At 54.7% G+C, this 25783-nt stretch overlaps 2 protein-coding genes across 3 annotated transcripts in view; one reads left to right on the forward strand and one right to left on the reverse strand.

Annotated features, from left to right (window-relative positions):
* Positions 1 to 14081, forward strand: part of Ccdc63 (coiled-coil domain containing 63) — a 33571-nt gene extending 19490 nt beyond the window's left edge. For both annotated transcript variants that reach the window (XM_005403167.2, XM_005403166.2), the window contains 7 exons: positions 616 to 797; positions 2147 to 2328; positions 5099 to 5319; positions 9419 to 9493; positions 11733 to 11925; positions 12997 to 13200; positions 13882 to 14081. In XM_005403167.2, coding sequence (XP_005403224.1) covers positions 616 to 797; positions 2147 to 2328; positions 5099 to 5319; positions 9419 to 9493; positions 11733 to 11925; positions 12997 to 13200; positions 13882 to 14027 — 1203 coding nt within the window. In that variant the 3' untranslated portion in view covers positions 14028 to 14081. The remainder of the gene's footprint in view (positions 1 to 615; positions 798 to 2146; positions 2329 to 5098; positions 5320 to 9418; positions 9494 to 11732; positions 11926 to 12996; positions 13201 to 13881) is intronic.
* Positions 14082 to 15451: 1370 nt separating this feature from the next.
* On the reverse strand, positions 15452 to 20893 carry Myl2 (myosin, light chain 2, regulatory, cardiac, slow). Its single transcript, XM_005403168.1, has 7 exons — positions 20789 to 20893; positions 19701 to 19790; positions 18288 to 18363; positions 17167 to 17271; positions 16693 to 16771; positions 16569 to 16617; positions 15452 to 15635 (listed from the first exon to the last, which is right to left on the reverse strand). The coding sequence occupies exons 1-7, from the start codon at positions 20789 to 20791 to the stop codon at positions 15537 to 15539; spliced, it is 501 nt and encodes a 166-aa protein (XP_005403225.1). The 5' UTR covers positions 20792 to 20893; the 3' UTR covers positions 15452 to 15536.
* Between the last annotated feature and the right edge of the window lie 4890 nt (positions 20894 to 25783).

Raw genomic sequence — 25783 nt, forward strand, 5'->3', positions numbered from 1 at the left:
AAAAAAAAAAAGAAAAGAAAGAAACATACCTATCACAAAGCTATGTAGCCCAAAACTCCAGTAGTGCTGAGTTTGAGAAATTTCGCTCCAAACAGCCAAACCCACGTTATTTCACTCCACTGACTTCCTGTAGGGTCCAGACCAATTGTCTTATAGAAAGTTCTGTTTTGTTTTAGGACAGTGTCTCACTAAATAGGTCAGTCTTGAATTCACTATGTAGTCCAGGCTAGCCTCAAATTCATGGCAATCCTCCAGCCTCAGCCTCCAGAGTGCTGGAATTACAGACATGTGCCATCACTCCAGGCTAATCCCACAGAAAATTCTGCCTTCTGGATTTGGCCAGTTATCTCCATTTCCCATGATGCCACTCACCTTGTCCCTGCCTTGCATGTAACTGCTGAAAACTGGAAGTTTGAAGTACAAGTAGTTGAGAAGTGTGAAATCCAGAATAAAGACCAGTTGGCCAGTTGGTGATCAACTCAGCCTCTCGCCTCTTGTTCTGGTCCTTGTTCTGTGGCCCTAGGATGGGAGGTGGGGCAAGACCTTCTAACCCCCCAGCTGCCTTCTGGAAGCTTCTCTGCCGCCTCAAGAGTGACCCCTGTGCCCACCCAACAGGTCACAGTGCACTTTGACAAGATGCTGACGACCAATGCCAAGCTCCGGAAGGAGATTGAGGACCTGCGGTTCGAGAAGGCCGCTTATGACAACGTGTACCAGCGGCTGCAGCGGCGGCTGCTTATGCAGAAGAAGACCATGAACGAAGCCATCGAGCAGTCCGCCCAGGCCTATGACCAGAGGTGCGAGGGTGTGCAGGGCTGGGGCCCACGGCTCCCGGCTCAGCCCAGCCTCTTCAAATCACAGTGGCGACAACTCCACGTGCTGCCCACGTGCCCTGCACAATGCCAGGCGCTCTGTGCAGGGTTTCAACCCTCACCTTTCCCCCGGAAGTTACTGTCCTCCTTTTCCAGACCAGGGCATGGAGGCTTGGAGATGCTAGAATACTTACCTGAAATCCACGGAAGTGGCGGATGGGGTGGAGCTGAGACTCAAACCTCTGGCCAGCACCATCCCCTCCAGGTGTCCCGCTTCTAGTCCCGGGGTCTTTCTCAGTGTGGGTCTCTGGAAACAGAGTTTGGCTGGGAAGAGAACAGGTATTAGAGTCAGACACCTCTGGGTTGGCAGCCCGCATCCATAACTGCTGTGTTGTTGTAGGGTCTCTTCCAGTGGTAGAGAGATGAAGTAATATATACATGTAAGGGAGTGCTGGGACACAGTGATTGACAGGTGATGGAGACGGTAGTGATGGTGTTGATGTGATGGTGGTGGCTATTGGGTTAAGAACCCTTAGTTATTGTGGGCTGATCAGGCCTGCAATCTCCCAAGCAAGTGGACGGTGAAGGCTTAAATGAATGAGACAACTGAAATGATTTCAGGGCTCCAGGAGGGTCCAACTCTCTTACCAGCTCTGAGATTCTCTGGGTTAAGACAAAGACTTCTCTGAGCAGCCCCTATTTATTTGGTTTTCAAACAAAGGAGGAGGATACTCAGGAAAATGTGGGAATCTAGCCAGGACCTTGGGAGAATTTTCCCAAGTAGTAAATTACGTCAGTCAGGAGAACTACCTTATCTTTGGGTTGGTATTTATTGTAGCAGTATGGAGCCTGCAGTTGCAGCCTCCTTGTAGTTAATTGGGGTTGGAGCCAAAAGTGCTCAGCTGTGGCCTTATCATGTCCTTTGAGGCATCACAGCCTCACAAGCCAATACAGGCCTCAGGGTGACCAGGGACTCACAGAGGTTCACTTACTATGAGTCTGCTGCCCGTCTCCAGACAAGGGGCCTAAGCTTTGGACAACTCACAGGTAGACACAGAGAGCCAATTGGTTAGTATTAAATCTTGCTCAGAGCCACTTCCTAGTGGTCTCCACCAGTGGTGGTGGTGCTGATGGTGCTGATGGTGATGGTGATGACAGAGAGGACAGTGATAGGAAAATCACTCCCTGGGGGTGGCCTAGAGCTTGCAGCTCCAGTAGCTCAGGTGATAAGGGGTGTCCTTCTGCTCCAGAAACTTTTGTTAAGAAACCTGGTCTGTGGTAGAGCAGAAAGTGCCTGGGCTGGCTGGGACGCCCCGGCTCTGCACCCTCCCTAGGCTAGAGGCTATGGCTCGCATGGCGGCCATGAAGGACCGCCAGCAGAAGGATATCTCCCAGTACAACCTGGAGATCCGCGAGCTGGAGCGGCTCTACGCGCACGAGACCAAGCTCAAGTCCTTCTTGCTCGTCAAGCTCAATGACCGCACTGAATTTGAGGAACAGGCCAGAAGGGAGGAAGGTACATTCCCCAGGGGCTGGCGCTCTCTTTCTCTCTCTCTCTCTCTCTCTCTCTCTTTTTTCCTTTCTCCCTCTCCCTCTCTACCTTCCTCTCTCTGATCTCCTTATAGCACAGTTGCCAATTTTCCCAAATAAAAATCCAAGATGCCTAGTTAAGTTTAAATTTCAAATAAACAATGAATACATTTTGAGGATAAGTATGTCCTGTGCAGTATTTAGGGTATACTTATACTAAAGCATATTTACACTTTGGGGGATGTAAAGTGTGCAGCTCACATGTACCTGGTCCAGATAATCACACCAAGACTCTCAATGTTTCAGGGGAGACTTGTGTGTCTCCCATCCCCTAGAGCACCTCTAGGACTGGGGATTTGTGGGGAGGATGACGGGGAAAGTGCAGGGGTGAAGAGTAGAGGAAGCCAGCTGCAAACTTCTCAGTAGTGTCACCCAGGGCGCAGGACATATGGTGACAGTGTGTGAGAAGAGTTGACTGCTGGGGGAGCACACCAGAGATGCTGCACCCCAGATCACGTCATTTCTTCCTTTGTGTAACCCGTACTCGTTTAACTGATGGCCTTGCAATGCAACTTCAAATATAACAGTCTTAGAGGCTGCAGTAGGGGGCATACGTTTATCCTGCATGTGGTGGGAATCATCAGAGGAGCCAGGCAAAGTAGTGTCAGCATCTGGTGGTGGCAGGTGCTGGGCAGTAGAGGGGACCTGATTGTTTATTATTGGTACATTTTTTTTTTATTGGTACATTTTAGATGTACATGATGACCACATTCATCATAGGGAATTTGTACCTGTATATGATGTGTCTCACTGTCTCTTCCCCTCCTTGTGTGCAAAAGCTGTGTTTCCATTTATTCCTTCTATTTTCTTTTTCACTTGTCCCTTCTTTCCTCCCCATTCCCCTTCTCATTTGAACATTTTCTTCCCATTTCCCCATGTCTATTATACATTTCAGTCCTTATGTACATCTTTTATTTCTCCCACTGAAAGGGAAATCAAAATTTTAAGTCAAAGCCTGCCAAGAATGCCCGGCAAAACCAAACGGACATGTCCAGACAAGCCTGAATGGGTCATTTCTTCCTTTGTGTAACCCATGCTTGTTTAGCTGATGGCCTTCCAATGTAACTTGAGATGTTTAAACTTCCTTGATAACCCATAATGTCACCCAACCCTCCTATCACAATGTGCCAAATCTGCCTTTGTACCTCCCTGCTTGCTCCTTTTATATGGATAAATGTCCCAAAACCCCACCAGGCAGGGCTCTGACTCTTTGGGAGAGATCCCAGTCAGGCCCATCAGGGTAATAAACTGCCTCCTAAACCTTCTTAGTGCAGCTTCTCCCTGTGCTCAGTCTGTTTTCTGTAACATTTCTTGGTTCCCCTGATTGGGAAGACCGTGCTGACCACTTAGGTCACTGGCTGAGGCCTGGTGGCCAAGGAGGGACCCCTCCAGGCTCCTTGATGGGAAGGTACGCCCTCCAGACCTTCTTGGAGTCCCCTCAGAGGCCCGGACTGGAGGCCCCTGTTAGGCGCTAAAGACCTTTGTTGGACCCGGACAGAGGGGGAAGGACACAGTCAGGCTGGGTCATTGGATAAGGCAAGACCCCTGGGGCATCCCTAGTCAGTCTGTTAGTCAGTTCTGCTCAGACCCTAGCAGGAGAGCCTGACCACCTCTCCTTAGTTAAGGCTACCCTTGAGGGAAGGAGGTTGGAATGTTTAAGCTCTGAGTGCCTGCTGAGTGATTGTGTGCGTACTGGGCAGCAGAAGCAATAGGCCATTCTGTCTGTGCTCCACTGCAAAAGGCCCCTTCCGGACTTCAGATCTATGAGAGCTTGATTGGGCCCCAACCTGCGGTTCTGTGGGTGCATCTGTTAAGGACAGAGTGGAGAACCTACCAACGCTCCTCCATAGTCCAGATGGTCCCAACATTGCCAAGAGGCAGGCAGCCAGGTGGGCATCTGCACGGTCTCTATCTCTGAGGGGCACCTGCCGTGTGTCTGCTGCACCACTGTTCAAGGGTACACCACATACACCATAGGGAGAGAGAATGGTGCAAGCCAGAGTGACCTATGGTCCTCAATTGCAATATTTAAACTTGTGTGTCCAATTTATTTCACCTAAGAGTATAGGGGCCAGATCTTAATTCATGCTGAGAAGCTTTTACTTTATTCCAGGAACAGCACAAGGAGCCATGAAATGGTATGGGTCACATGGCCAGGAGGGCCTGGGAAGATATAGAAAAGATCTTCTAACTGCCGTGGAAGGCCAGTCAGAGAGACAAAGCCAGGCTCAAGAGTCAGGTCTGAGGCAGGAGAGGGCAAGGCTCAGAGGAGAACGTTCTGGAATCTAACTGTATTTGCCGATCTCTGAGCCTTCCTAAGAACCCACCCTGGGGCCTTCCTTGGGTACTTCCCTGACCTTAATCCTGCTCTGATGTCACCTCACTAGAGAGGCCTCCTTTGTCCCCATCTAAAGCAGAATGAGTGGATTTCTTTTTCTGTTTACTTGGATAGCTTCTTATCCTTCTTCTTTTTGCCTGATTCCTCTGCTAAAGGCTGCATGGGGCAAGGATTATGCATGAGGAGAGCCTAGCCCAGTGTGGGGCACATAGTAAATGCTTAGTTAGATTAACAAGAAGCCTCTCTTGGAAAGATCTAGCCTCCCCGCTCCCCAAGGCACAAGCTCCTATCCTCTGCCTGTCACCAGGCCAAGTGGCTTCTGGTGTGGACCCCCTGGCTCTGGTTTCCCCTTCTCTAGCTCTCAAGGCCAAGAAGCATGGGAAGAAGAGCAAGGGCACGAGCTTCGAGAGCTATGAGGTGGCCCACCTGCGGCTGCTGAAGCTGGTGGAGGACGGGAACCTGAACCACCTCGTCGAGGACTTCCTGGCCAAGGAGGAGAAGAACTTTGCCCGCTTCAACTATGTCACAGAGCTCAACAACGACATGGAGATGATGCAGAAGAAGACGCAGAGGATCCAGGTCGGGCCAGCCCACATTTCCCGGGGCCCCGGGCTGCCGTCCCACTACAGCCTTCCCCAGAGCAGGCTCTCGGGTACAGCCCGTAAGCGGCTCGCTGAGAAAGCAAGTCGGTCCAGCCAGTTCCCCCCAGGTCTCCCCTGCATTTTAGCTTCTCTGAAGTCAGTGGTGATGTTTATTCTCCACGGCTCGTTTTATAATCCAGGGTTCAGTCAACCATACCCATGGCTGTTTTTGTACAGCTCATGAGCTAAGAATGATTTTTACACTTTTAAAGGATTGTAGGACCGGGGATATAGATCAGTTGCACAATGCCTGAGGCAAGCACAAGGTCCTGAGTTCAAGTCCCAGTGCCCGCCCCCCCCCAAAATAGGAGTGTAAGATGAGAAAGGGCAAGAAACTATGTGAGTGAGACATAGCATTTACTCCCTGGCCCTTTGTCTTAAAATTTTGCTAACCCCCATCGATCCACAGCTCAGAGAACTGAGGAGAGACGGTTACCTCTCATCTCAGAGAGACGTGATGCACTCGTTTACCGTTTTGAACCCCTGACTTCCCAAACTCAACTGACTCCCTGGGCTACTTACTTCCCAGAACCTAAACAAACGCCCTTTGGAAAGGATCTGCGCAGACGGAGTCTAAGCTCCTCGGCCACTCCCAAGGTCCTCCAATACTCGGCTCTGCCCCGCTTTGCAGGACGAGGTCCCATCCCAAGTCCCCAAGCACCCTGTGAGGCTCCTGTCCCCTCCCCCCACCCCGCCGCAGACTGACCTCCTGCTCCTGAGTCCTGACCCTGCACAGATGTCATCTCCCTTGGGAGTTCCTTATTCCTTCCTTCCGTCTGTGCTCCGTTCATGTGACAGAGGGAGCCGCTCTCTTTCACACAATCACTGTCCCCAAATGTGGGGCCCGCGTGCTGGCCACAGGCGGCCTGCAGCTGGAATGTAGGTGAGAACATTTACCTTTCCTAGTGATGGATTAATTATAGTGAGTCTTGGGAAAAATATACTTTTAATGAGCAAAGCAAGCCTGTGAGTTAGTGGATATTATCACTGGGAGATGATACCAGCAAATGATAGGCATAGTAAACTAACCAATATTGGCTGATTTACAGAAAACTGTTAGTAGATATTAACAGACCATAATAATACAAGTGAGAATGGCAGAAGAAAGGTAATTCTGAGTTTTCATAGAAACAGATGGCACAAGGGTCAGGCATGGTGGCACACGCCTGTAATCCCAGCACTCGGGAGGCTGAGGCAGGAGGATCACTGTGAGTTCGAGACCAGCCTGGTCTACAAAGTGAGCTCGAGGCCAGCCTGAACTGCAGAGCAAGACCCTGTCTCAAAAAGAGAAAAAACAAAAACCAAAATAGACGGCACAAAGAGGTAAACTGAGGAGAGTTTCTCAAAGGGACCTTTCACAAAGGTTTGACTAAATTACACAGGTCAAGTACTGGCCCACACAGGATGAAGGAGGAAACACTTTCTGGAAGCAAGGGTTTGTCGCCAGTTTTGGCCTCTCATTGGCTGGGCCCTACAGGAAGCCAGCGCCAAAGGCCTCTCCCATTGGTTGGCTCTAACCGGAAGCAGGAAGATAGGTCCTAGGCACTGCTCGTGCTGCTCCTGCAGGGCGTAGAGCAGAGACGGGAGGGCAGTAGGTGGCAGATGGCGACTGTCCGGCTCCGGGTGGGCGGGCAGGCTAGGGGCTGCTGTGCGAATGACCCTTTGGCTGCTCCTGACCCCTTCTGGAGGGATCAGACACGGACAGGCCCCGCACCCAGAAGGGCACCAGCCAGTGGGGCGCCACAGACTGGACGGCGGCCTTCCCACTGACCTTGAGGGCGCGCTCCTCCTCAGCCGCAGCCTGTCTTCCAGGATTGGGACAAACGCCCGCTGTCCGCCTCGGTGCCCCCCGTGTAGCATGACACACCTGGGCCGGAGGAGTTTGCCAATTTGTATTGAAAAGCCACAGAACGTTTTTGTTGACGCCCATGCTTTGAGGAAAGCGGCGTTTGCGGCCGATGAAACGGGTTGTCCTGGGTGGAAGGGGCTGCGGCGGGGTTGGAGGGGCCCGGCACCCTCACCCTGCCTAGAGGGCGCGGCCCGCGGCCGGACCGGCCTCCCTCGATCTCCTGCGAGGCTTCCTTCGTGCTCCGATGTACCGCTGCACCACTGCCAGCATTTACAGATCAGGGTATTCTGCCTGAGAATCGGAATGTCTGCTTTCTCTCGGGAAATCGGATCTGACGACTCTGGCGCACATTCTCGCGGGGAGCTGAGTTCCTACGAAAGTCCAGGCTCCCCCTCCCTCGCCATCCACCGCGACCAGCCGGTTCTGGTTCTCCCGGCTCGGCGGTCCGGGCCCCACCGGCTCCGGGAGCCGTTAGAGGCTGCGGCCTCCGCGGTAGGCGCGCCGCCGCCCTCTGGTGGGCGTCCGTGGTATTGTGCGGAAGGGCTTTGTGCGCTCTGCCGCGGAAAGACAAGGGTCCCCCAGGAATGCAAGCGCGCAGGGCCCCGGACGAGGGTTCCCCAGGAGGGAGCACCTCATGGGTCTCACTGGGAGGACGAGGATCAGCTCCCTCCGAGGAATGAGCGGACGCCGGCTGGAAGTGTTCCTGAGCAGAGGCCACCTTGATCTTCCCGGGGGGACCTTGTCCTTCAGCTGCCAGAGGGTGCCCGGCTAAATGCTGATTTTAGGAATCAGCATTTAGCTTCCCAGCTCCAGCTTCCTGGGCCTCAGTTTCCCCGCTTGTAGAAGGACCTGTGGGCCAGCGCAGCACCTTCCCAGACCATGTTTTAGTCACAGAACTGTGCAGTTTGGGGCATAGAGTTGCAAGTGCCGGATGGATGCGTCTGGAAAACGTGGATTTCCAACAGGGAGGTTTAATTTGACACACACGCACGTACACACGCACGCACGCACGCACGCACGCACAATGCTAGATGCCGTTTAGTACAAGAAGCACTGACGGTTCTGTTTAGCACCCCACCCCCGTGGTTTGCCATAGATAACGCCCAGGTTCTGGGGACCCCCCCGTGCAGTAGAATCACAAGATGCTTCGTAAAACGCAGATCCTCAGGCCCCAGCTGTTACCCGCAGGCCTAGAGTCTGCAATGGACCGGGAATCAGCATTTAGCTTTATTTCTGTTTGAGAGTCTCTGTCCCATTGTGTGAAGGGACCAGCAGTGAGTTAACCAAGCCCCTAGCAGTACACAGATTGCCACTGATGGCCTGGAGCGTCTACCTTTGTCCTCTTGTTCTGTCGTGTTCAGGGACAAGGTCCTGGGGCAGAATTGCTCAAATGTTTGGACACCGTGCTGAAGCCTGGTAGTTCTCAAATCCCAGCTCCAGAGCCTGAGCACCTGCCAGCAGGTTAGAAATGCACAGCCTCAGCCGGGTGTGGTGGTGCATGCCTGTAACCCCAGCACTCAGGAGGCTGAGGCAGGAGAATTGCTGTGAGTTTGAGGTCAGCTTGGGCTACGTAGTGGGTTTGAGGCCAGCCTGGACTGGACAATGTAGCTAGACCCTCACTCAAAAAACAAAAATCACAATTCTTTAGACATCTTTCTGAAAGAGTTAAAGACAGCATATTACAGTAATACACAAATACCTACGTTTACAGTAGCACCCCTCGTAATAGCTAAATCTTGGAAGCAGCCTATATGTACATAGACAGACGAATGGATAAAGAAAATGTATTTACAACACGATGGAATACTACTCTGCCATAAAGAAGAATAAACTTGAGTCTTTTGTAGGAAAATGGATGTACCTTGAGACCCTAATGTTAAGTGAAATAAATCAGACAAGCTTAAATATTTCACGATTTCTCTTATGAGACCCAAATCATAAATAATTTAAAGATCCAAATAAAAGATAACAGGAAACAGAGAGGTAGATCTTTTGCAACTTGGAAGTGGGGAACCAAGAGACCGAGGGTCGTCGGGGAGGGCCGGGGAACTAGGAAGAACCACGATGCGTTCTGGCCGCAGACACGAACTGAAGAGGAACCGGCGATGCCCGTGCGTTTGCACGAAGCTGCGGGGCGCCGGCTCCCGCCGCAGCTCGGCACCCAGCCTCACGCCCTCTCTCCCCGCAGGACGAGATCCTGCACCTGCGGTCCCAGCAGAGGTCGGTGCGCGAGGACAGTCGCTCGGCGCTGAGGCAGCTGGAGGTGAGCGGGCAGGGGCGTCCCGCCATCCGTCGGTCCGTCCGTCCGTCCGTCTGTCGGTCAGACCTGGCGGGGCTCTAGGAGCAGGGAGACGGCCGCCCTCACCCTGAGGTCCTCCCCCGCCGCGGTCTCGCTTTTCCGGTCTGGTCTCCATCAGTAATGACAAGAACAATCTTGTTTTCTATCAGCACTGGGGATCGGGTCTGGGGTCTCCTAGCCGCTGGCCGAGTGCTGGCGCGCGGAGCTCCATCCCCAGCCCTTTTTGGAGACAGGATCTCGGTGAACTGCCCAGGCTGGCCTGAAATGCATGATCCTCGGGTCTCAACCTCCCCAGAGCTGGGGTTACAGGCATGCGCCACCACGCCACAATTGTTTTCATTCGTTTGTTGAGACAGGGTCTGCTTAAGTCACTAAGTTGTCCAGGCAGGGCTCGAACTTGTGATCCTCCTGCCTCAGCTTCCCAGAATACTGGGATTACAGGAGTACACCACCACACCTGGCCTGTAGATGTAATTTAACAAACGTACTGTAACGATCTGGCTTTGGCCACTATATTAGCAGCTGAATAAAACTAAGTAAGTCTGGAAATGGGCAGACCATGACCCTGGCTGCTTTTAGCTTTTTGTTTTGCCATCCTTTATGTGTGGCTTACATTCCAAGGGTGCCATGTGGTTGCAGTATAGCGGTCACAGATCCAGCCATCACATATAGATTCCAGGCAGGGAGAAAGTGGGGGAGGAAAAAAAAGCTTAAAAACTTCTTTCCCTGAAGCCCGAATCAACACTGCTGTATTAACGTCTAATCAGCCGTTCCCATTCCAAGAGAGGCTGCACATAGGATTTTTCGCTGGTCACGCTGGCACCCAGACACAGTCAGGGTTTTGTCCTCAAGGGATAATGGGAGCCCCGATGCTCGGAGCGCCCGGCAGAGTCCTGCGCCACGCCGGCAGCTCCTGGCGAGGGACTGCGGCCCTGGCCCTTTCCGCCCCGCCCGGAGCGCGGCGGGTTCTGCGCGCCTGTAGACGGATGGCTGAGCCACCGCCGCGGCCACCAGGGGGCGGCAGAGCAGCGCGGCCCAAGGAGCCGCCTGCAGGAGGGAGGCGGGTGCGGGGCTGCAGAGCGGGTCCCACGCCCGCCCGGGGCCCCCTAGGGTCCAGGTTCTTTCTCAGGTCGCCCCGAGCTCTGCAGCTGAAGAGCTGTACCCCGAGACCCTCATGGCTCCTGGCCCCCCGGGACCCGGGTCGCTCAGGGCCCTCTGCAGGCGAAGGCGCTAAGCGGGGCTCTGTCTGTGGGGTCCAGCTCCAGCTCCAGCTCCGGCCCCGCTGCACACCGCCCTGTGCGGGCAGCAAGCTCCACTCCCCCAGGGAGCCAGGGTGGCCTCCCCGGACAGTTACTCCCTCATGGGTGACTTTGAAAGAGTGACGTAGCCTCTCTCGAGCCTCAGTTTCCTCATCTGTAAAATGGGGGTTTCAGCCCCAGCTGCGGCTTAGGGTAAATCGCTCCTGTGGACCCGGGGCTGCGGCAGCTCAGAGAGCTGGGGACGGGGCTTTTATCTTTCTTATTTATCACCTAAGTGAGAAAACCCCAAATCACCACCACCCCGTTACTAAATCACTTCTGAATAAAGAGCTGAGCCGTGAGGCCCTCGGTTGTGGTGGTGCAAGCCTGAGATCACAGCACTCCAGGAGGCTGAGGCAGGAGGATGGCGAGTTTGAGCCCAGCTGGGGCAATTGGGTGACCTAGTAAAATCCTATCTCAAAATAAAAGATAAAAAAAGGGGTGGGGTGTAGCTCAGTGTGAAAGCCCGGCCTTCAGTCCCTGAGCTCCAGCACACATGAAGACACAGGTACTTCCATGTCCATGAAGCAATGCTTATATGAAACCGTATTTGGCCCTGTGGCCCTAAATGCTCTTCCTTTCTTTTCTGTTCTATTTTATTTCATTCTTATTTGTTTGTTTTTGTTTTAAAACAGGGTTTCACTCTCTAATTCAGGCTGGCCTTGGACTCACTATGTAGCCTAGGCTGGCCTTGACCTCAGGGAGATCCTCCTGCCTCAGCCCCTCAGTGCTGGGATTGCAGGAGTGTGCCACCCTGCGCGGCCCTTATTGCATTTTTTGAAAACGCCCATGGGAGACCATTCAATTGGCCCGGGACCCTCAGACGGCTGAGAGCCTCAGGGCAGAGGTCGGAAGCCGGGAGAGTCCGGTCCGTGGACTGACGGTAGCGCGGCGTCGGTCCCCAGGAGAAACTGAAGAAGACTTCGGAGGAGGTGAGCAAGTACGAGAGCAGATCCAGGGAGATCAGCAAGACCTTGGAGAGCCTCAAGAGCGCGGTGCAGAGCCTGTTTGAGAAGATCAACTGCGACGCCAGCAGGATCCTCGTGCATCTGGGGGAGACGGGGAAGATCACCGACACCAACCTGCCCCAGTACTTCGGTGAGTCCCTCCCGCCTCACAGCTTCCCTGTCGCCTGGCCCGCCTGGCCTTCTCCTCTGTCCTGCGCTCCGCTGGCTGTACGCCCCGCCCCCACCGCCAGGCCGCGCTGCACCCATCCCCCAGCTCCGCCCTGCCCCGCCCCTCGTTCCTCTCGCAGGGCCTTTGCACAGCCGTCCCCATTAGGCTTATCCGTGCCCAGCGCATCCTCGTTCTCAGATCGCACTTTCTGTCCTGTCCCCAGCCGGGCCTCCGTCCCCTGCCCCATCCGAAGCTGCCCTGTCCCCCACCACCCGTGGCAGCCCTAGGAGCTGCCGTTTCAGTGTAGGAGGTGGGCTTTACTCTCTGACTCTGCGGATCCTGAGGACTCAAAGCAACTTTCAGATGCAAATACTTTTTTTGTGGTTTTGTTTTTTTCCATCTTTTTGAGACAGGGTCTCATTATGCAGTTCAGGCTGACCTTGAGCTCACTTTGTAGCCCACACTGTCCCCGAACTCACAACGATCCTCCTGCCTCAGCCTTCCGAGTGCTGGGATTACAGGCATGTGCCACCACGCCTGGCTCTTCTTTTTGTTTTTTGAGACAGGGCCTCACTACCTAGTTCAGGCTGGCCTTGAGGTCATGGCGATCCTCCTGCCTCAGCCCTCTGAGTGCTGGGCTCCCAGACATGTACCCCTATGCCTGGCTCCGTTGCACAGAAAGCACTTGAGGGCCCTGATTTTTAACTAAAGTAACAACAGCTTGGAGAGTGAAGACCGTTCAGGGTCATTCCAGGAGGAGTGCAGGGAACAGCATTTCAGGCAGAAGGAACAGTGTGAGCTAAGGCTCAGAAGCCAGAGCAGTGCAGGCTGGGAAAAAACAATAGTTTCATAAGGCTGTGCTGCCCATTCCCAGTCTGTATCATACCCAGCGTTCTCGGCCTCGTTACCACACCGGCTGAGATTTGCTGCAGTGGGACTCCTGCAGGCCGGAGCGCCCCGCGTGTATCTCTGGGCTTCATGCATAGAGGAGTCAGGGCGTTCGGCCTCCAGAGCCCAGTGCTGCCCTCTGAGGGTGACTGTGCGTTCTTGCAGCCATCATCGAGAAGCGGACGAATGACCTGCTGCTGCTGGAGTCCCACCGCCGCATGCAGGAGGCCGACGGCGCTGAGGCCGAGGCCCCGCAGCCCTTTGTCAACCCCTTCTGGGCCGGCTCCGTGCTCCTCAAGCCCCCCGAGCCCGTCAAGGTGGTGCCGCCTGTGTTTGGGGCCGACCCCTTCAGCGAGCGTCTGGAGGACGGTGAGTTCTGCCGTCCCCGGCTCTAAGGCGCCGTACTTACCTGAGGGCAGCAGTGGGGCCCATTTCCCCCTCCACGAGACCACTCGGGGTCCTCTTGCTGGGCCACTTGTCCCGCATGATTCCCTGGGGACTCTCCTCCCTGTGACCCCGGGAAGTGACCCAGGTGGGTGACTCAGCCACAGAGTTCTGAGCTTTGTTCTCCTGGCTGTTTCCTAAAATCAGAGCTGCCAGGCATTATGGGACTCACCTAATAATCCCAGCACTCTGGGAGGCTGAGGCAGGAGGACTGCAAATTAGAGTCCAGGCTGGGCAACTCACCGAGACCATCTGAAGTTATTTTTTAAAAGGTGACAGCTGATCAGTGGCAGCAGGTCAGGTGTTCCCCACCTTAGCACAATGTCCTCAGCCCTTTGAGTGACTGCGCGGGACTGGGCGCAGCTGTTGGCAGTGCTGTCCCCACAAGGACATGATGTCTTTGTGCAGTGCACATCCTTAACAGCTGTGCATCCCAGCCTGTCTCACATTCTTCCCGGGGAGGAGCAGCAGTTAGCGGTTTGCATTCCTGGAAGTTCAGTCTGCCCAGCCGACCCTCCTGAGCCCCAAGAGCGTTTCCCAGCTCCGTGGAGGGCCCCCGGAAGTCTGGGCAATGCTGGGCCCCTCATGCGTCTCTCTGTGGCACAGCTGATCACCCGCTGGAGCACAGCACCCTGCGGCAGCTGGTGGTAGACACGTACCTCTCCAAGGAGGCTCGGAACAAGGAGCTGCACCCCGACGGGCTCTCTGACAAGGGCGACGACCTGAGGCCCAAGAAGAAGCTGACACTCTGAGCCCCGGGGCCGCGTTTGTACCAGAATGGAAAGAATAGATGTTTTGTTCCGTAACCTCTGGGCCTTTGCACGACCAGTGCTGGGAAAGCTGGGTGCCCAGGGTGGTGTGGGCATGAAGGGCGGGGCTCACGGCCACCACACGAGGAGACTTGGGTGGATCAGTGCTGTCCCTGAGGCCCCCAAGGGTGACCAGCCTGGGCCATCAGACAGTGCAGGGGCGAGCAAAATGGAGGCCACATTACACACCAAATACCGCTTTGTGGTTGGTTACTAAAGACTGAACCTGTGGGTTTTGCGCTGAGTTACATCCCCAGCCCTTTTTATTTTTTAAATTTTTATTTATGTGTTTATTTTTGGCATTTTTGAGACAGGGTCTCACTCTGTAACTCAGGCTGGTGTCAAACTCACTAGATCTTCCTGTCTCAGCCTCCAGAATGCTGCCATTACAGGCCTGTGTTCCCACAGCCAGCCCTTATTTTTTGAGACAGGATCTCACTAAGTTGCCCAGGCTGGGCTCAATCTTGAGATCCTCCTGTCTCAGCCTCCTAGACTGCTGGATTCCAGGCGTGTGCCACCACACATGGTCAGCATATTGCTCCCGAGACCCCAGGGCCACACAGGGCACAGTGTGAGCTCACAGCAGGGCCTCAGGCCACAGTGGCCGTGTGTCTCCCGTGTGCAGCTGTGTGTGTATCTGCCTGTGGTTTCTCTTGGGGGCCAGCGGGTCACTCCGGAGCTGTGCACAGACCCTTCCCGGCTGCACTATGTGATTCCTGAGCCCTAGGACGCTCCGCTTCCGGTTCCTTCCTGTGGCCCCAGCCATGCCCACACTCCGCTGGCCAGTCACGCGACCAGACTGCCTGTCCCCAGGTTGTCACAGGTGCCCCCAGCCCAGGGCCCAGTTCCCAGCCGTGTGCAGCTGGGGAGAGGGACACTCTCATGTCCACTGAGGGGCAGGAGAGCGCTGGGAGCAGCTGGGAGCCCACAGCCCCCACTGAGCACAGACTGTGGGAGTGGGGGGTCCAGCGGGCTCCGCTGAGCTCCTGGATGCAGCTGTGCCTGAAGCCCTGGGGCTGTCTCACGCACGCCCATCTATCCAGCTGGGAGTTCTGCCGCTGCCACAGGCCTGACTGCTTCGGCTGTGGCTCTGGTCATCACAATCGGGTCAGCTCGAGCCCAGCTGTGGACCCCAGGCAGGGCCAGAGCTCAGTGCCCCCGGCCTGTGGCAGGGAGAGCAAGCAGAGCAGCCAGACACCGCCCTCGGGCTGGCGGGGCGTTGGCCCTGGGAGCCCTGGCCTCGCACAGCCCCTCCGTGAGCGACGCTCCCTTGGCACCCAAGGAAGGGGCTGGGCATCAGCAGCGCCCCGCGCAGCCTATGTGCGGCTTCGCAAAGGCACCTCGGGCGGCAGAGGACGCCAGGCCAGTTTCGTCACATCACGTTTATTTGACCGCGGCGGGGGCGTTCAGCCAAGCTACGAGCCCGGCGGCTGCGCGGAGGCGGAGGCGCGCTCAGTCCTTCTCCTCGCCGTGGGTGATGATGTGTACCAGGTTCTTGTAGTCCAGGTTGCCGGTCACGTCGGGCGGGAAGGCCGTGAACATCTGGTCGATCTGCAAGCAGCCGGCAGGGGGCGCTGGGGCGGCGGGAGGCGGGGGCGGGGCGCTCCGGGCCGGTCCCCCAGTGCCCTGCCCCTGGCCCCCCGCATCTAGGTGTGAGTGTGTGCATGTGTGTATATGTATCTGTGTGTGGTCCTGAGGACTGAACCCAGAACCTTCGCATGAGCTACGCCTCTGGCCCATTTTTAATTCGGTGACAGGGTCTCACTGAGCCACTAAGTTGCCCAAACTGGGCTCAAACTTGTGATCCTCCTGCCTCAGCCTCCAGCGCTGGGGTGACAAGCGTGAGCCACCACGCCTGGCATACAATTTTTCTTTCTTTTTTCCAAGACAGGCTCTCACTATGGAGCCCAGGCTGGCCTCGAACTCTTGGCCATCCTGCCTCAGTCCCTCGAATGCGGGGATTACAGGTGTGTGCCATACAATTTTTAATAAAATGTGGAATTTGATGAAAACAGGTTCCAGAGGCTCCAAAGACACTGTTTTAAATAGACTCGTTAAGGTTCATTAATACTGGTGCCAGGGACAAAGGCCAGCCCTCTGCGGCACCTTTGGCAAACTGCCAAGCGGCCCTTCTTGCAGACCCAATACTGTTGGCTGTTGAAAAACGACTGCAGCAAAGACACACCCTATGATGCCCGATATAAGCTCAGTGGCTGGGACAGCTGTGCAGTGCACAACTTACACAACAGTATGGGGCAGCCCCTCAGGGCATACGACATGGATGCTCTGACTACTGCCTCTGTGTATTGTGGGGAAGACGGATGAGGTTCGATTTTTAGAACTGTCATTTTTGGCCTGTTTCCCCATTTACAAAATGACAGGGGTACCCGTCCTCCCGGGTGACAGAAGGTGAGCCAAGGGCTGGGCAAGGAGGGGCCGGTCTCTCGGTGTGGGTTTCGGGGAGCACCCGAAGGGGCCCGTTACCTCCTCCTTGGAGAACCGCTCTGCCTGCGTGGTGAGCATCTCGCGGACACTGCAGAGATGAAGGCAGGGCCGTGTCAGGGGTGGGGAGGAGGCCGGGGTCCCCTCGCCCCCGGGGCCCACTCACTAGTCAGCCTTCAGCACGCCTTTGCCTTCCGGATCGAACACCTTGAACGCGTTGAGGATGGTCTCCTCAGGGTCCGCGCCTGAAAGCGAGCCGGGGAGGCCCGGGTCTGAGCAGCCCTCGTCCCAACACGGGAGACAAGGGCAGGCCCAAGGCCAACCGAGCCAGGGTTTGGGTTTTTTGAGACAGGGTCTCGCTGTGTACCCCAGGCTGGCCTTGAGCTCAGGGCGATCCTCCTGCCTCAGCCTCGGGAATGCTAGGATCACAGGCGCATGTGCTAGCACACTCGCTTTTGGAAGCCAGATGTGGAGAGATAGGGAGTTGTGACTTTGGAACCTGCTGGATGTGGTTCCAAGCAAATGGAGCTGCACTTGTGTCCTCAACACCGGGGGAGCCACCCAAGTCGCCCGCCCTGGCCGGCCCCCACCAGCCCCGCGCCTCAGAGACGGCGCATGCGCACTCACGCCCGCCCCTTACCCTTCAGCTTCTCCCCGAACATGGTCAGGAACACGGTGAAGTTAATTGGACCCGGAGCCTCCTTGAGCATTTCGTCGATCTCTTCATTTTTCACGTTCACACGCCCTGGGCAGACACACAGGACTCAGAGCGGGCAAAGTGGCATTTGTCACCCACCCCAGGCATCTGGCCCAGGAACGGTCAGGGGTGGTGGGGGCACAGGTCGCAAAGGAAAGTGAGACGGTTTTGGAAGCAACCCGGCAGCCCACGCGGGGAGGATTGAGCGGTCTTTAGTGTCTTCAGAGCCTAGAACCTGTTGGACAGACTGATTGATCAGTGTTTTGGTCTTTGGAGAAAGGGTGTCCTTATGCACTTCAGGCTGGCCTTGAACTCGCACCAATCCTCCTGCCTCGGCCTCCTGAGCACTGAGATTATGGGCATGCCTCAGCACTCAGGCTAATTTTTGACTCAGACGGAAAGTGCTGGTATCGTAAATTAGCCCTTCCCAGCGGGAGGTGGGAGAGCCAGCTCAGCATCACTTGGGGAAGGTTTTTCAAGTCATTCCTGCTGCAGCCCACAGCAGCGGAGGTTCTGGCACACCTGCTCTCCTAGCACAAGCCCAGAGCATCTTCATGGTCCACAAACGTGACAAAGCAGCCCCTTCTTAAGACAGCTTATGCTTTAAATATAAAAAGTAACAGTAGCTACGAACACAAAGGGTGCTCTGTAGAATTGTGCAGTGCCCAACCTGCACAACGATTCGTGGTGGTCCTGGATCTGAGGACGGCAATTAGTGATGCCGGGTGGTGACTGGGTGCATTTTGAAAAATCTCCATGCACTGCTGCTCACGCTGCTGAAATGTTAAGTAGTAGGCCTAGAGTGACTTGGAGGAAAGGCATGGAAGTGTGAACAGTGGAATGCGGCCTGTGTGCATGTTGTTTTCTATTGTGAGCTGCCCCAGAATTCTAAAGTCAGAAGCAGCTATTTCAAAAGCAAAGGGAGAGACGCGAGGAGACAGCTGCTCCTTCCCAACTCCCCGTGTTTGTCTCAAAGGCCGGTGGGGGCTGCGCTCTGCTGGCGCTCGGCTCCCCCAGCGGGTGCGGGCAGGAGACCCGCGTGGGGAGGGGTGGCAGTGATGTACCCAGGGCTGCAAACGTGTCCCTCAGGTCGTTCTTGTCGATGAAGCCGTCCCGGTTCTGGTCCATGATGGTGAAGGCCTGCGAAGGGAGGGTTGGTGTCAGCCCAGGAGCCGCTGGAGGGCGCAAGAGTGCCAGGGACCGGGAGGTGGGGTTTGAGGGTCGCCAAGGAGCGCACAGGAGGTTGTTAGGTCAAGAGCCAAAGATGGAAGCTGGGTGTAGGGGTGCACAACTGTAATCCCGGCACTCTGGGAGGCTGAGGCAGGAGGATCGAAAATTCAAGCCCAGCTTGGCAACTTAAACCCTGGGTGGTGGTGGGGATTGCTGGCATGTAGATGAGTGTGAGTCTCTGGGCTGACTGGGGAGCAGTTATTTCACAAATCAAAAGACTACGTTTCACAGCTCGCGACATACTGCCTGTCCCTCTCACGTGGCAAAAAAGAAAAAATAGAAACCAGGTGTTTTCCGCTGTTAATAACTAGTGACCCAGGGCCAGAGATATAGCTCAGCGGCACAGCGCCTGCCTAGCAAGCATGAGGTCTGGGTTCAATTCCCGGCAACAAATAAATAAATAATGACCCAGTATCGATGGAGACGTGGGGAAAGGCGATCCCTCTCGTCGAGGGTGGATGGGAATAGGAACTCACGCGCAGAGAGCTCTGGAAAGAATTCCAGTGGCAGCTCTGTTCCCGCCCTCCCCGCCACCAAGTTCTTTGACCCCAGGTTCCGCTTTCAGGAATTTTCCAAGGAAACAGCCAGCAACAGAAACGAGGATTTGCTCTTTATAACACTAGGCCATTGTAAACAAACACATCGTCCAACGAGAGAGGACGTTGATGCTGAGTTGCTCAACGAAAAAAATAGTGCGAGTACTCATGGGCAGTTTGGGAGACTGTAACTCTGCAATAAGCAGATACGTAACCCGTAAGCCCTGGACGGCACAGACGAACACGCAGACTCATTGTTTCCCGTGGACAGAACTGTGGGCTCCTGCTGTGTATGGTCGTCTTTACACTCTTCTAAACATTGTTCCTACATTTTTAATAAGGAACACATTTCCGTTTGATAACCAGAAAATGTTATTAAAAATAATTTTTTTAAAGGTTCACATGTAAACCAGGTGTAGAGGTGCACACCAGTAATCCCAGGACTCAGGAAGCTGAGGCAGGAGGGTTGCTGTGAGTTTGAGGCCAGCCTGGGCTACATAGTAAGATCCTGTCTCACCCCCCGCCAAGAAAGGTATGCGCGTGTACACACACACACACACACACACACACACACACACACGCATGATGAACTCTGAGGATACAGAGTCCAGTCACAGGTCCCGGCTGGGGGAGGCCTGTCCGTGGGAAGCAGGGCTGGGGAGCGGCTTAGCGGCAGAGGCCCTGGGTTCCATCCCCGGCACCGCCACCTACCTCCTTGAACTCCTGGATCTGGGTCTGCTCGAACATGGAGAACACGTTGGAGTTGGCCCCCTCCGCCCTCTTCTTGGCTTTCTTTGGAGACTGGGGGGACAGAGGCGATTAGAGGAGGCCCCTCCCCGGCTGAGGGAGTCCACCCGCACTTCTCCTCAAAGGCCAGGGGAGGGGAGGACAGGGCCCAGGGACAGTCTGTGCTCTGGGGACAGAGGCGACACCCGCAGAGCTCCGTTCGGATGCGGGGTATATGGCTCAGTAAGGCCTGGGGAGGATCGAGGGGGTGAATGCCAAGACCCAAGGGCACTTCTGGGGTTGCAACCCGCCTGCTCCCCCAGCCCACAGCTTTGATCCAGATGGCAGAGAAGCTTCAGTAAATGCCCCTTGCACACTGGCGGCGGGCGGCAGCAGCGCGGAGAAGAGTGAGCCACCCCTCTGCCCCACCCCGCTTCTCCCCGGTCTTAACAGCAAACGCTCAGGCACTTCATTCTCCTAGCCCCTCGGTCAAGCGAAGGCCACTATTCCCGCCCCACCTCACAGGGATGCAACTGTGGCCCAGAGAGGTTAGGCCCCTCGCCCAAGGTAACACAGCCACAAAAGCAGAGTCCGAACTGAACTCTGGCACCGACGCCGGAGTCCGCGCCCTGACCGCTGACCCACACTGTTGCAGTGCCGGGGGCCCTGGGAGAGGGACACCTGCCCCACAATACAGCAGGAAAGGTTTTAAATTTGCAAGTTCAAAAGGTGAAAACAAAACAAAACAAAAGAAGATTCTTTTCCCCAGCTGCCTGCACAAGAGAAAAGAATTACAATTTGATCCTTAAAAGCGCTCGATCCCATTCTGCAAGCCCTGGGAGGTATTGATTCCTCCCGAGGTCAGTAGACGAGCCATAAAAAAGCCAGGTCTCTTATTTTGTTTTTGAGAGTCCCCGGGAGGTGATGTTATTTGTGGCCAGTCAGAGCACTGACTGGGGCTCCTCCTCGCGCACTCGGCTCGGTCCCTGGCCCCGGGGGGCTGGAGTCCCCGGAGCCACCCCTCTCCAGCCCGCCCCGGCCCTGCCCAGCCCCAGCATCGCGGCGCGCCTCACCATGGTAGCAGGGCCACGGCACGGCCTCCCGAGAAGAATTCCACTCGCCGCCCGGCTCTCCTGTGCCCGCAAACAATAAATACTTCCTCCCCGGGTTTAAAAATAACCCCATGACCACTTTTGGCAGTAAAAGGTGAGGCGGGCACCACCTCAGGCCCCCCCACCCCATGCCGTTCTTCTGAAGTCAGGGCTGCTCCCTGCTGCCCCCGCCACCCGGTGACACGTGAGACCCAAAAATGCATTCAAGGTTAAAGAGGCAGCGGCTGGGTCACGGTCGCGGGAGAGATGCTGTGCGCTCTCCGCCGCCCCTGGGCGGGCCACACTTGTGCTTGTCAATTTGGGGAGAGAAACAGGAAGAGGGGACTCTGAGCTCTCTGTGACATCATCAGGCACGGGCAGCCCCAGGACCTTTGCACCTATAAGTCTGCTCCACCTGGCACGGCTGTCACTCATCCCCCGGCTCCCTCCTCCCATCTTTGCTCAAACGTCCCTATTTCTCTCCTCTGCTTTGTCTTCCTCTACAGTTTCTATCCATCCCGGGCATCCGGTGCAACTCGCATACTATTTTATTGGGTGCTGGTGCGGTCACGTCCCCAGGCCGGCTCCTCTTCCGTTCTCTCGCTTCCTGCGTCCTGCCTGGTGTCCAGCAGCAGCTCAGCGGCAAGTATTTGTTGACTGACTACAGAAATGACAGCTCTCGCCTACCAAGTGCTTGCTGTGTGCCGCACACCGCGTAGACGTGGGTCCTGCTCCTAGCAAAACGTCCGCCCCCCGTGGGCTGGGCCCTGTGGGAACTGAGGCTCAGAGCGGCGCAGCGAGCTGCCTGGGCCATGGAGTACCGGAGTGGGGGTGGATGTGAGCCCCGGTAAGATCTGACAAGCCAGGGCTTAGCACGAGGTACGTCCTCCGTCGCCTAAAAGCCGCCTGGGACAAGGGCGGGAGAGCTCAGGGCCCGGAACCCAGTCATGGGTGTACTCAGCGGCTACAGGCTTGAGGCCCAAGCAGCGGGTCCCTTCCTCGAAGGCCATCTGCTCCATCCTGGGGTGTGGCGCGGGGCTGAGGCCGCACTAGCGTTCATTCTGCTGGGGCGGGGAGACAGCCCCAAGGGACAAAAATCCGTCTGTCTCTAGTGGAGCTTCCACGCGATGGTAGGTGGACGGGAATAAACCAGCACACAGCCCGGCCACTCCGAGCAGGGACAGACCTCGCGCGGGAATCAGGTCGCCGTGCACGGCGGCAACCAAGCGGAACTGCTCCAGACGGGGTCAGGCGTCCCCTTGAGCAGGGACTGGGGAGGGGACAGCAGAAACCTCCCGGAAGGATTAACAGAAGGACCCACAGGGATGGAGTTTCCAGAATGCAAAAAAAGAAAAAAAGAAAAGAAACATTTTTTTCTTGGGTTTCTGCTGGCTGAAAAGAGATGAGCTCCCGGCCAGCCCTGAGGACATGGTGGAGAAACAATCTCGATTTTGGGAGCCAAACCCAAGGATCATTTGTTGCTGTGGCCGAGAAATAAATAATGTGCGGTTATCTCCAATCTCAAGCCTCACATAGGCTGGAACTACTCAAGAGCCTCCTCTAATGGAATTTCTTTCTTCTCTTTTTCTTTCTTTCTTTCTTTCTTTCTTTCTTTCTTTCTTTCTTTCTTTCTTTCTTTCTTTCTTTCTTTCTTTTTCTTTTTCTTTTTTTGTCCTTTTGAGACAGGGTCTCGCTATGCCATTCAGGCTGGCCTTGGGCTCACTTTGTAGCCCAGACTGGCCTCGCATTCGCAAGGATCCTCCTGCCTCAGCCTCCCAAGTGCTGGGATTACAGGCATGCGCCACCACGCCTGGCCTCTAATGGAATTTCTAACAGCACACGTTTTCCGCATGTGCGCACACACACATGCATATGCAGAGACAAGCGCACCGACGCATGCACACATGGACAACAAACAAATCACAGGTGCATATGTGGTGACAAAAGCAAGTTTACGCATGCGCCAACGGGGATTGCGTGCACATGCCCTTGCGGTCATGCATGACGCGCGCACTCCATGCACTCGTGTGAGTGTGCGCACGGACAGGCTCGCAGACCCTCGTTGAGTAGGGTTGTCTGCCAGCCGCATCACGGAGGTCTCTCCCACGGTTAGTCGGTGTGCCGGGGATTTTCATTAAAGCACCCTGTGCGCAGTCGGAGCCAACGCGACCTAACGGAGAGCGCGCTGCTGTCACCGCGGGTTCCGAGGGCGCCGTAGGAGGAGCCGGTCCGGTGGGGATGGAGGCGTGAGTGGGCTCTTGGGCTGTGTGCTGTATGCCAGGCCCTGGGTCTCTGCAGGGAACTGGAGACCCAGTTTCTCCTCGACCCTACTAATGTATTAGTACATTTTCAACATTAAAATTACTAACGGGTTGGGGCACCCCCTCCCCCAAACCAGAGACGGGAGCCTGGGAGTGCAGAACCCTGGGGAGAACTTGGGGTTTGAGTGCGTGTAGACTTGAGGGATGCATTCAGCCTCCACTTCCAGGGTGCCTGGGGCGGAGGCGGGACTCACGTGGGCGCCCCCAGGCCGGTGGCTGAGGGCCCTCGCCTTGGAGCCCCCCTCTGCTGACCCGGGGATTCCTGCAGCAGCGAATGCACCCAGCTCTGAGTGCCACTGGGCCCAAGAGAGAAATAACCGCGCGCTGGAGGCTTTCAGAAGGCACAGCAAAGACGGGGCCCAACAATCAGACGGCATCTTTCAGAACAATCGAAAATAAACCAGGCGTGTTCATTTCCTGTTGCTGCTGTAAAAATGTTATGGTAAACCAGGCGGCTTAAACCAGCTCCTGTTTATTTTCTGACAGTGCTGGTGGAGGTCAGAAATAGCAAATGGGCGGCAGGGCTGTGTTCCTCCTGCAGGCTCTCATGGGGAAACGGCTCCTGCCTTTTCCAGCTCCCAGAGGCTGCCCACATTCCTTGGCCCGTGTCTGCATCGTTCCAGCCTCTGAATCCAGCCGCTCTGACTCCTCTGCTTCCCTCCCATCTTGTGAGGACCGTGTGACTACCTCGGCCCTGCCGCCAGATCCAGGATCCTCTCCCACCTCAAGGCCCTTACTGCACATCAGTCCTATCTGCAAAGACTTTTTGTTGGAAGAGGCCGCGTATTTGCAGGCTCCAGGGCTTAGGACACGAGCTTATGTGGGCAGCCTTTCTGGTGCCCTCTATGCAGAAAGAAATAGGACTGTGGAGGAAACAGATCAACAGCTTAGTAACATTAACAACAATACAGCTTAAGCGTGTTAAAATGCTTGGAAATATACACCAGAAAAATCCCAAAATACCCCCTCAAAAAAAAAAAAACCTCCAGAACTGTAAGAACTAAATTTCTCCTCTTTCTGAATTACCCAATCTGTGTTGTGTTATAGCAACCCAAAATGGACTAAATCCAGAGAGATGCATACATACTAACCTTAGACTTGAGAAAAGTGAGAATTTATGTTCAGCTGTACGATCTTTAATCTTGAAAATGTACTAATATATTGACTCGCTTAGTTTTAAAAGCCCAGGCATTGGTTTACTCCATAAAACAAAGCTAAAAACAAAAAACAACCTTAGGGAAATTCACATGAAACTGACAAGTGATGTCTGCAGGTTTCCAGTCCCGATTTCCACGGCAGGAATCGGGTAGATGAATTACAGGAAGGCTGGTCCCTGTTACAATCCAAACAGTGGGCTGGGAGATGGTACCTGGGAGCAAGTGAAGAGATGCAAATAATCAACATTCGGGAGACAAGCCTAACATCAGCAAGTCATAAAGAAAATGTTCTTAGCTGGGAGAAGAGCAAAATGTGTAGACTGGAAAAACCCTCAAGCTCCAAGAAGGAAAAGATTAAAAAACATACTTCATCCAACAGTGGCAGCGCATGCCTGGAATCCTAGCTTGGGAGGCTGAGACAGGAAGATTTCCAGGAGTTCAAGGCCATTCTGGGCTATGATAGCTCAAGGCCAGCCTGAACTGTATGGTGAGACCCTGTCTCAAAAAACGAAACAAGCCTGGGCTTGGTGGCACATGCCTGTAATCCCAGTACTTGTAAATTTAAGGCTAGCTTGGGCTGCAAGTTGTGAGTTCAAGGCCAGCCTGAACTGCATAGTGAAACCTTGTTCCAAAAAGACAACAACAAAAAACATATATACCTGCGCATTTGGGTGTGTGCGAATACACACACACACACTAAGTGTATCCTGGCAAAATTCATGTACTTCAAGAATCGAGAAAATCTGGTATGCTTCAGAGGAGAAAGAACATAGCTCTGGTGAAAGAAATTGGACTCGTTCCACACTTTTTGGCAACTCTGAAGGCAGGAACACAGATCAAAGAGCTTTGATGAGAGAGCCTGGATCTGTAAGGTACTGGTCACCTGCTCGATTGGGGACAGGAGGAATATTGGGTTTCCTTGCTCCTCCCGTGAGCCTAATGTAGTAGTCCAGAGCTTTGTTACTAGACAAGCCAAGGTCTGAATCCACACCAGCTATCGCACTTTAGGTAGACTTCGCCTCTCTGAGTCTCAGTTTTCTCATCTGTAAAATGGGGATAATGTATTCACCTTATTGGGTGGTCATGAAGATTACATCAGAGAGTACATTAAAAGTGCTCAGTAAGTATTAGTCACTGTGATTTGGGGGCTGTTGTTCATTCCTGGAACTCCCAGTTGGGATCAGGTGATTTTTAGCTTTTCCCCAGATCTAGGAAATGTAGTCTCATGAGGTGGCGGGGGATCTCTGCCTAGGGACAATCCTCTTTCCCTTTACCACTTGGAGCACAATGGAGTGCCTTGGGGCCTTGGAAATTTTCTCATTTTTTATTTATTAATTTTTTTCTTTTTTGAGACAGGGTCTCGCTGTGCAATTCAGGCTGGTCTTGACCTCACTTTGTAGCCCAGACTGGTCTCGAACTCACAGCAGTCTTCCTGCCTCAGCCTCTTGAGTGCTGGGATTACAGGTGTGCGCCACCATGCCCAGGGGCCTCGGGATCAG

Source organism: Chinchilla lanigera, unplaced genomic scaffold (genome assembly GCF_000276665.1).
Source record: "Chinchilla lanigera isolate Chin_1 unplaced genomic scaffold, ChiLan1.0 scaffold00081, whole genome shotgun sequence".
Lineage (NCBI taxonomy): Eukaryota > Metazoa > Chordata > Mammalia > Rodentia > Chinchillidae > Chinchilla > Chinchilla lanigera.

What these genes read in the sequence shown, in the direction of transcription:
- Myl2 (XM_005403168.1), bottom strand. An exon ending in GTTCGGGGAGAAGCTGAAGG is followed by an intron (nt 16,772 to 17,166) that starts GTAAGGGGCGGG and finishes GCTCGCTTTCAG; the next exon opens with GCGCGGACCCTGAGGAGACC. An exon ending in GGCGTGCTGAAGGCTGACTA is followed by an intron (nt 16,618 to 16,692) that starts GTGAGTGGGCCC and finishes TCATCTCTGCAG; the next exon opens with TGTCCGCGAGATGCTCACCA.